This window comes from Sebastes umbrosus, chromosome 14, assembly GCF_015220745.1.
Source record: "Sebastes umbrosus isolate fSebUmb1 chromosome 14, fSebUmb1.pri, whole genome shotgun sequence".
NCBI lineage: Eukaryota > Metazoa > Chordata > Actinopteri > Perciformes > Sebastidae > Sebastes > Sebastes umbrosus.
Window position 1 is genome coordinate 16,710,127 of NC_051282.1, and position 11,214 is coordinate 16,721,340.

The following is an 11,214-nucleotide window of genomic DNA, read 5'->3' on the forward strand; positions in this document are numbered from 1 at the left end:
TGGAGCGAGATTCTTTCCTGGGACTCAACTTGTAGTATCAATCTGTTTGTTTGATGACGGTTAGCCATTATAGTCCCTGAAATTAAAGTGCATCTCTTACAAAGCTGACACAGAAACTATTGTAGCAGTGGCTTATAGAAAATGATCGGGCTGCACGCTGAGGCAAACATGTCCATTTATCTTCCCAGTGGCTCAGGCACTCCAGATTTTCATTTTGCCAGCACTCTCAAATGCACAAGTATGACATTTAGGTAAAAGTCAGTGAAGTATTAAAAATGGATGTGCCCATGTTTGGCTCTCGTTAAAGAAAGATGCCCAGGTTACAGCGGAGTAAATTACTATTCGGCGCCATGGTCCTCCGTATGTCAGGGGAGGGACGGCTCACGTTGAAGAAACAATCGTGTTGTTTGCACAGCCGCCATGTTAACCAGCACATCACATCACAGAGGTAAGACAAGCTGAGACAAGATGCTGATGCAAGGACAGCTCTCTCTCTCTCTTTCTTTCTTTCTCTTTCTCTTTGTGACTTTAGCCAAAGTCGTCTTCTAATCAACTTTCAAAATCATCAATGTGAAGGTTATAGTAACACCTTTTCCACAGTGGTGCAGATAAACCAGCCCCCATCAACATTCCTGTCAGTGGCGGCAGGTCAGGCTGATACGATACTCATGGCCTTATTCCAAGCCTGCCTCGCCGCCGCTGCTGCTGCTGCCATGTCAATTTCAGTCCAGGAGGAAGTCAAATGCCCTCTAAGAGTGCCTCTTCAACAGCGGGAGAGATGCCTTTTAATTGCCTGCAGAGGTGCAGGACAGAAAGACAGCGTGCAGTCACGCCTACAGTTTATTCTCTGTGAAGAGTGAGGGAGTGGTGTTAAAGCTGTTTCAACGTCCTGTAATTTGATGGACTTGTTTGCACTCTCTTGTTATTTAGCTGCTTGAATGCATGAAAAAAAAAAGAGCTGAATACAATTGCTAGTCCAGACTTCAATTTTCACCCTCGGTTGATTTAGTTTTGCTCCGCTTTCCAAGAAAGACAAACCACTGGCTATCAGATGTTGACATCTGTCGCCACACACCCATAATCCCTTGCAATTTAGGTTTTGTTTTCCTGGAGTTGCTTTGAATTAATTTGTCACATCTAACAAACTGCACAGCCCTTCCCTCGGAAGAGGGCTGAGATTTACATTCGTAAACAAATAAATGAATAGCTCCTAATGGCCTGCTGGTGCTCCTTCTTAGATTTAGCAGTTTATTTAAAGCAAATCTATAAAGTCTGACCAAGAGGCAAAAACGAGATAAAGAAAGAAGCATAGCTCGGGCTGCAAGCAACACTTAATTTCATTATCAATTAGTCTGCTCATTATTATCTTGATTAATCCATTAAATGTGTGCTCTGTAAAATGTTAGAACAAGTTTCCAGAGCCCAGGTTGAAAATAAAATAGCTTGCATTGTCTGACAAACACTCCAAAAACACAAAGATATTCAATCTGTTAACATAAAATACTAAAGTATCATTTGACCTGCAAAAGAGTAAGACAGAAACTCACACTGTACAATTACGAATTCAGATGATTTGTTGTTTGTTTCACTACATTTGCGTATCCGGTGACCTGTAAGTTTGTTGACAGTTGTACCAGTCCTCCTCAGCATGTTTTTACATAAATTATCATTAGTCTGAGCATGCAGAGGTCATGCAGAGTGGCCAGCTGCACCAGTCTGTTTGAATCCTTTCTATTAGTGCTCTCGACTGGCACGGAGTCTAAAACTTTACTAACACTGAAAAAGTCCAACAACAAAGTTTATCAATGATGAACATCTCTCCAAGAGGAGTGGAATCACTGTGGACTGTGGTACATTTTTATATCATTAATTGATTAATTGTTTGATCAACATAATTTCCAAAAAATGTGTCTTCTTTGTCCAACCAACAGTGTAATTTGTGTAATTTAATGTCATATATGACAAAGAAAAGCTGAACCCGAGAGTGTCGATCAACTAATCAATTAATCGAATAACTGCTTCAGCTTTCAGCGGCCAATATACTTCATAAGAACTGCTTGTCGGATGATCGAATAGTTTCGGAAAACCCCCTCTGTGTCCGATCATTCCTGTAACTGATAATCTGACATTCACGTCCACTTCACACAGTGAATGGTCAGCTATGCGGAGGTGAGACAAGGAGCCAAGGTTTGAACTTTCTCTCTGTAGTGGAGCTCTCTTTTTTGTAACACAACTATCTCCGGCAATTTGCACATGAACAACTGAGTGCAACACTATGAACGCCTATCTGAAAATATTGTTTAAATATCCCCATATCGCGTCCCCCACTTCTCTCTTTGACAGACAGCACTTTTGATTTCTGATGTGGTCGGACAACACCTTGTAAAAACTAGTTCTGATCGAGTATAATCCAACCCTACGTCCACAGCAAAGACTATCAAAAAACTGGACTGAAAAGTACCAAAAGTTGGCATGAAATGTCAGGCAGATTTGATCAGATAGTAAAAAAAAAAAAAAAAACTAAATTTTACTAAGTCAAAAAGTCAAAGTTTTTGAATGGTCTCTTGTGTTTATGACGATCTAACATTTCAGATATCTAAAAATATAACTGACAACTTTCAACTTTCTTCATTTGTGCACAAAAAGGAAGCTCTCAAAAAGTCAGGACATCAGGTAGAAAGCGAGCAGGTCGGTGCTGTCAGGAGAGACAAAAGAGCTGCGTTTCCCTTTTCCTCGTCCAGCATGTGCTGGGACTCGTGCCTATCTAATTCATTTCTGATTAGAGTCACTGGGCAGCTTTCCAATAGCATGGGGAGAGAGAGAGAAGAGGGGAGAAAACTCATTTCCTTATTGCCAATCGATACCTCCCCCACGTGCCTCACCTACACACAGCCTGTTTCACAATGGGAAAGGTCATCAGCAAAGATTTTTTTTTTTAGCACTTCACCTTTAACGAGCAGGACAGTCAAGCTGAGTGACAAGAGGCTGGATGGATGGATGGATGCAAGCACACTGCAGCTTTAACAGCATGAGCTGCATGACGGCATGCATGAGTGCGTTCACACGTGTGGGTGTGAACACGGGCTGAGTGCTACACCGTGTGTGCCGAGTGCTCCACCTAGTGTTAAAATGCTAAAAGGACCGAACGCGTCGACGCAGATGATGTTGTCAGAGCTTTGACCTTTTGTTGTTCCTTTATGCCTGCGACAACAGGGACGCCGCGGACCGTTGAGTCACTCGCATCTGGTGAAGAAGAGCTGGTCGGCGTAATGCAAGCAGACAAGGGGAGGGAGGAGACAAGGCCAGGACAATGTACTGATGTGACTGAGGAATGTAAAGCCGCGAGGTTGCTCCGTGTGGTTCAAGGAGAACGTGATTCTGCTTTCAATTTGCCATCACAAGTTAACAGAGGGTTCATTAGCGCCCAAATCATTCAGGCAGAAGCCTTACTATCTTTGCCACAAGTCCCCCCCTCCCTCACACATGCACAGTAGGGAGATTAACAGCCTTGATGGAGTCTCAAACAGGTAATTACAACCAAAGGCAATTTATCCATATATAATTACATCCAATTAGAGAGCCGGCAGCCTTCCTTTGTGAATGTGAGGATCGGACATAAAAAGGTGTAAAAAATTCTGAGTTAATTCTGAATCATCCCACACAACCTTCACTGCTCCTCCATAAATGTTACACGCGGCTAATGATGGCAGCGGCGGCTGTAGTTAATTGAATAATGGGCAGCGAGAGCAGACGCTTGAGGCCAGAAGAATATTACCTTTGTTGAAGAACATGGAGGCCATTTGACCCATCTCGACCCGCTCCACGATGTCGAACTGATCGACGTGACCTCCTGATCTCTCTGTGAAAACATAGAGGCCATCTGCAGTAAATACCCCGCACAGATGAATGTCAAAGAGCAGCCTGATGATTTGATTTGACTTTATTTCTCTGAAATTTGTCTTGCATCACAAGGCGTACACTTTCTGCAGTGCAAACTGTTTCATCGCTCGCTTTTACAGTCAATGCTTAGCCTACACAGGAACACCGGTCTTAAAATAAAAACAAATTATTAACAGTTTGACAGACTGATAATTAAATATGAATTATATTATTATTAGAAACATAATATGAAATGGGTTCAAAAGTGATTCAAAACTGTTCATATTTCATGTACTAAAATGTAATTTTATAATCTGCACATTATTTATCATTATTTAAAATTTACTTTGGTGACCTTAACATCATCTAGTTCATTTTTAGTTAAAAAAAAACTCTGCATAAGATCATTTTTAAAAGTGCATTTTCAATAATGCTTTCTCAATCTTCTGCTGTGATAGATACATATTTAACACAGACTGTCCTCAGAAGGAAAAAAAACTGGTTGACAGGTTGATTTACCAGCATGTAAAGATGTCCAGTCCAGTTTAAAACAGCTCAACCTCTTGTTTGTAATAAATCGATGTACCATAAACACTCGTCAAACTTACGACACTTACGGACAGACAAGATGGGCTTCGTCTCCGGCTCCGATCGGCCTCGGACCATGACATCATCATCCGAATACTCAGAGGTGGAGTCGCTGTCATTGACCTGTAGAGATAACACGAGTGTGTGAAGCTCTATTTTAGTTGCCTGTTTTCCTAATTTCTCAACATAAACAACATTCAATTCACAAGCGGTTAAAACGGTGTTTAGTTGTTCTGTATGTGACGCAGGGGAAGGCAACATCTGGAAATTACAAGCAACAGCTGGGAAGCACTTTGCAGAATGGAGTACTGCACACCGATAACACATCGCTTGTTATCATTTCACAAATTCTCAGCAGATTAATGTCAATTAGCTGTCAATGATGAGTCAACTTTGTGATTGTCATCAGCTGAATTAAACAGTGACACGCTGGCTGGGACGGAGGGAGGAAGAGGAGATGAGGAGTGACAGGAGCTAATGGCTCTGTGACAAACAGCAAACATCAGCATCCCGACACAAAAAACAGACTAAAATGTTCAGCTATGGATGAGAGTCAGTTCCCTTCATCGCTGCCTGAAGGCATGAACAAACTCAAACTAACTTTGTAAAACACAGTCAAACACAAGACTACATGTAAGTCTGTAAATCCGAAGTGGAGCAGTTTTCTATGACCAAGCAGGACGGAGCAACGACAACATTAGTACCCATACTATGACTAAAAGAAATGACTTAATACAAAGACTATCTGATAAAACAGTTTTGAGACAAACCAACTATACTATAATTTTCTAGAAAGGAAATTATATGAAACTGAAAATTCATCCTGGAAAAGGCGGTACCAATTACATGGAAAAGGAGATGGTGTTCAATTTTTACACTTCCAATTAATTCATTTTAATTAGTCGCTAGTGTAATCTAGAGCACCAGCTCCCCACCTTTTTGCTTGTGATACATTAATACGAAGCAATGTCTATATACGACTCCACGTACAGGGTGCAGGGTCTTTCAGCTGTGAGCAGTTCCATCGTATTTAAATTACTTTTTTTAGGTTGAAAGGTAAAACTTTACGGCATTTTACAGAAAAGTTAGACTAATTAAATTGTGTGGCAGAATTTTTTATTTTTTTTAATTTTTTTAATTTCCTAACCCAGTAATCATCCGACCAACTTATCCATAGTGACATAGTGGCATCCGTTAGTTGCAGCTCTTATATAGAGGATAACGTGTCTAAGAATAAAATAATAACACATTTACATGGGTTTGAATGGAGCAGCTCCATTCCAGAGAATTCCTCTGGAAATCATCTGCTAATTAAACTGTTTACAATAGTGTCACTAGTTTCCCTGTAACTAGTCCCAAATAACACTTTTTTCCAGGAAATTATAGACGAGTAAAAGAAAGTGCTGACATTATTTCTTTGTGGATTTTTAACATTTGGGGAGAGAATTATACAATCTAGTCGCATTTCACTTAAAGTTCCAGCAGAGGGCGGCCATATCTCCACAGCCACTGCCAAACATTAACTATTTAATCAGAACATCACTCACTTATGTGATATTTTATACCACACAGTTGTGAATAAAGGCCAGAATTGGATAATGTGCTTTATCTTTGCCTACAAAGCTGCCTTGTTTTCCATATGAACAGGCTTACAATTATTTCTAACGCAGGTAATGCAGACAGAAGGACCATTATCTAACTCATGGTCTCTAGTTTCTGTAGAAACCTTCTTGGAAAACATATATGATGCATCGCTTTATTTTTGTTAATATGCTTCACTCAAGCAGAGAGAAATAAAAAGCATTCAGCGGTGAACATTTCCAGTTTTCTCCCTCTGTTGTTTTCCATTACGTGGGAGGAAAAACGCTGAGAGAAGTACAGGAGCCATGAATCAAGGCCGAGTGTTTGGGGCTCAGTCAGAGCCGGGCTATTGTCCTCGGGCACATAACTCCTCAACTGGAAACCCACAGGCATTAAGCAAGATGACTTCTGTACCAGGGGAGAGCCAAAAAGCAAAGACCGTGCCATTTAAAGTCTTAGTCAAAGTAAAAATGATTGAAGGGTGGGTTGTTTCCCTTGATAATCGAGCACAGTCCTTTACTGACGGCTTCATCCAAATTGGGTTTCTTATAGACGAGTGGCCAGAGACACATTTCACTTGTGCTACGATTGGACGATAAAACAACAACAGCCTTCTAATATAAAAAATATATAAAATAGCTTCCTATTAAAAGGATGATTTCTTTTCACCTTTTAAAAACATTAAATATTTTATAGTCTCTTCATTTTGGGGCCAATCTATTCAATTCAATGCCATGTTTATATACTATATTATACTATATAGTTTTGACCAGTTTGTTTCTGCAAAAAAAGGTTTACACTTGAATTGTAATTCCTGTTCATTATGGCCTGATCACGTGCGATCTAGTGTTACGGTGGTGATAGCAATGTTTGAAACCTACGCCGTAGATATCTGTTGCAGGACTGCCATTAACCCCCTGGCATCAAGCACGATTCCAGCTTCACCTCAACTCATCAGGACAGACTGTTTACATTTTTAATGAGTAATGCAAATTATTAGAAATCCACACAAGCAAAATATGACGTTATAACAAACACAAATCCACTGTGAAACATCCTGTAGTGAGTGCACTACTGCCCACATTGCACGCTCCTATATTATCCAGTATCTGTGTCCTCAGTGTGAAATCTGTACCATAGCAGGATTTGCATAAGTCTATTTTTAAGAATCAATTAAACAAGCTAGATCCGGCGTGCTCCAAAGGAAGAAAGGATCGTTTTCATTAATCTGTCTCACAATATGGTTCTGTATAAGCACACCATCTCTCCCCCTGACTGCAGTCACTCTGGATTTGTGTTTATTTGGACACTGATTATTTAACAGGTTTATCTTTGTTGAAGAAAAGATAGTTCAAGTAAATTCTGTTATTAGCTGCCTAAACATGCTTGGACATGTCAGAACAAGACCTGTAAGCAGATGCGCCAGAGCTACGGACTGGAAATGTCCCTGCACTGCATTTATACGAACATTAGTTCCACTGTTCTGCCTGCAGGGTGCAAATAGTGTTTGGCTTCATGTTAGACATTATTAGACAAACTCTGACAGAGTGGAACATTCACTTCTCTAAGCAAATAGAGAACTGTCCATCCAGCCAACATCCTGTTAAAAGATATGCACACGTTATCTCACCTCTTCCTGCTCTCTCCTCTTCCAGCGCAGCTGAGCGTTGGCCGCCGCCATCGCCTCGATCACAAACGTGGTGGTCATGTAGCTGGTGAGGAGAGAGGGAAGAACGTAAGACAAGAAGACGCGACAAAGTTAACGAGCCGCTTTTAGTTACACTGATTGACAAATGCAGTATGACTGGTTATCAAGTGCAGAAATTGTTCCATTATCATTTTATTTTGGCCGTGATCATTGCAACGTTATGTTGGAAAATTGAAAGAGAAAACAAGTTCATGTAAATATCCCAAATCTGTTTCATTTAAACCACCAATAACTGATTTGTTGGCCACTTGGGAGCAGCAGGAACACATTGTGAACACCTACTACCAACTCCTGAGGGAAATATCTGCCTCTTTAGCTGCTAAATGCTCCACTATGTTCACCAGCTAGTCTCTAACTGTGCTTGTCTGCTGTTTGCTGCTGAGCAGGTAGTGGACAGTGCGTTTTTACAGCTTTTTTCTCTGAAAATGACGCAATGAGAGAGGTGAGAGCGAATTAAAACAGTAAACAATGAGCTGAAACTCACTATGAAGCTCCGTAAGCCGAGGGGAGCTAACTCAGTTCAGTTTGTGACATCCTTTTGGTACGCCCTGTGACCCAAAACAGCTGTTCATGTCAATTGCTCGCACACGTGGAACAGAAATTCTGCAGCGTGAGTTTTAACTGGAAAGTTTCGGCAGCGCACCAGTTGTTGTCAGCTGTAGCATGCTGGTTGGTTTAGCCCGGTTAGCTGGGTTAATAAAGCTCAGTGGACAATAATTTGTGTCAGACTGCATGCAAACACTCCTGTGTTTCACTCTGTTTGCTGATGTTGCTGCTTTGACACCTGAATTTCCCTCTGGGGATTAATAAAGTTTCATCTTATCTTATCTTATCTTATCTTAAACTGAAGTCAGGTACATCTGTGGATGCGCTTCAAACATTAAATTTACGACGGCATCACCTGATTGTGTCGATTACAGTGTTTATCGCTGCATGTATGCGACCACACTCGATCACAGACAGTACAGAATCAAAGCATATGGTCAAAGTGTTTTGAGCCCTGCTACAAAGCACCTTCACATGTATGTTTCAGTCAGTCTGTTGTGCCTGCCTTGTATGAACCAGCACAAGTTATAGTTCAGTTCAGGAACTATCAATAAGTCAGAGTCTTATGATGGAGCATTATAGAAACAGAAAGACTTTATTGATCCCCAGCGGAAATTTGATTACATTAACATTACATTTATATATTACAGCCATTTCTGTTGTTTTGTTATTAATTTATTTTTCATAGATAATATGCCAGTATTTGAGTGCCTTAGCTGTTAAAGTAAGAATTATGACCAATGAGCAACTGTAGAAAATTTTCAAAATAAAAAAAAGAAGTTATTTTCTGCATTTTCTTTGTTTTCTCTATTATACCAAAAATTTAACAAACAGTGAGCCCAAAACCGAGGTACATACCGAACTGTGAATTTCGTGTACCGATACACCCCTATTTAATACATTATTATTATTAAAATATTGATTATGGGATCTTAAAATGCTGCAAACAGAAGGACGAACATTCAATTTATGCCAAACTGGCAAGACATTATCACATTTAAACATGTTTTATGTCGAAATGAATTTAAACGCACACTTATGTAATGTGCGGTAATTAAAAGATTAATTATTATGAATCATCAGCAATTTTGACATCAGAATTTTGTTCCGACAGTAATGCAATTTTTTGTAATTGTTAACTTTTAAACAATTATTGCTCCATTTAAAATGAGAGATATATAACCGCATCCAAGTTTGAATTGAACACAATTCATATTTGACTGACAGCACATACTGAATGCCTTTTCATTGACTTTTCACCTAATAAAATGTATCAATATGTGAGAGTGATTAATTAAATCAACTGCCCTTACTATCCTACCAAATTTTGATTTTGTTTTTATACTTTGTGGGTCCATTTCTTACTTTTGGACCAAATCATGCAGCATGCATAACTTAAAGAATAAACTCACAGTTACACATTGGAAAACACTAACGTGATTGTCCTTGTGTGCTTGATATTATTAAAACAATCGTTATTAAAAGTCCTCTGAATAATCGCTTTTATCTTAGCAGGGAACAAATATCATAATCACCAAACATGTGTGGTTTTAATACTGAATCTGAATATAAACTAAAAAAGAAGGCAGACGTTGGTAGAATATGTCGGCCTTCAGCTCTGTGTTTATGTTGTCTCTGTTGTTGCATGCAGGACAGAACGACAGGTGATGCATGTGGGAAATGGAAAGGAAGTAGATGGGTAGGACAATACCTACCTCATAAATCCTAAAGAAGAGATGAGCGCTATGCTGACCACCCAGCCGGCTGTAGCGAAGGCTTTGGGCATCGTCAGAGCTCCTGTTCCCACAATCAGATTGAACATATACACCAGCCCCACCTGGAGAAGACATGAGTGGGATGAGAGGTATAAAGACATGTTCAGGTGTAATATGACACTCGGCTATACAATTTCATTTTCTGTTGCATTTTAGTTTTGCTTGAATGCAAAATCTCAAGCACTGCAGTATCATGTGTTCCTCTGTACCTTGGTTGATTAAGATCAGCCTACTTGCTGGATTATTCAACCATTGCCATGGATGACAACTGGGCTAATTTGGCAGCACTTAGACCTATCTGGTATCAGAGTGCTTTAATGATTCAAAGCCTATAGCTTCCTGAAAAAAAACATATGACCAGCAGAACTTTATCTTTGTGGCAAAGTCATGCTGACGTAAGCAGTAAGGGACTTAAATGAGTTGTCAAAACTCCTGAGTCCAGACCATAAAAGAGGCCTTGCGTGTTAAAAAGGGATGTGTAAGCAATTTAGTTTCCTCTTCATTCTTCACTGCACTTTCATATTCAGGAACCCTATACTCCCAAAGACATTACTCATTTGATTACACAAAGAAAGTTTGCTTAGAAAAATGCTTTTCTTTGTCCTAACTTTACGAACTGTTTGAAACATGAGCAGTCAATTTAAGTGGCTAAAAAAAACACAAGGTAAAGGTTAAGGCACCTGCAAGTAACCAGACGAATTACTACAACTTCTAATCCTCCAAGCTTAAAGTGCTGTAATATTCAAAAATGTAATTGCCCAAGTTTATTGACAACAGGCAGTGTGTGCAGAGCTCGCCCTCTACATATACAAAGCAGTGAAATATATGTCTGACTTTAAATAATGCTAATATAAGAATAGAAGTTAAACCCAGCATCCTGTATGAGATACTCACAAATGGGGAGTAGGGTTCCCCACTCTCTGTAATTCCACCTGCCATGGTTGATGACACTGGTCCTCACCTGAAAGAAAAACAAGAATTTTAGAAATTCAGAATTTTAACTTCTTTTAAAAAAATAATAATAATAATCTAAATTCAAATTGACATTATTGGCATGTCCATTATTAAAATATTGCCAAAACCTTTGAACAAAAGTCTATAATATAATAATAAATATTGAGAATGTAAGAAAACCCC

General features: G+C 39.5%; 1 protein-coding gene across 2 annotated transcripts in view; it reads right to left on the reverse strand.

Annotated features, from left to right (window-relative positions):
* Positions 1-11,214, reverse strand: part of tmem104 (transmembrane protein 104) — a 64,376-nt gene that overhangs the window by 51,089 nt on the left and 2,073 nt on the right. Inside the window, exons 2-6 of one of the 2 annotated variants that reach the window (XM_037792183.1) lie at positions 10,972-11,038; positions 10,018-10,139; positions 7,679-7,760; positions 4,488-4,590; positions 3,776-3,859 (exon numbers count right to left, since the gene is read on the reverse strand). In XM_037792183.1, coding sequence (XP_037648111.1) covers positions 3,776-3,859; positions 4,488-4,590; positions 7,679-7,760; positions 10,018-10,139; positions 10,972-11,016 — 436 coding nt within the window. In that variant the 5' untranslated portion in view covers positions 11,017-11,038. The remainder of the gene's footprint in view (positions 1-3,775; positions 3,860-4,487; positions 4,591-7,678; positions 7,761-10,017; positions 10,140-10,971; positions 11,039-11,214) is intronic. The other variant, XM_037792184.1, reaches the window with a different exon arrangement.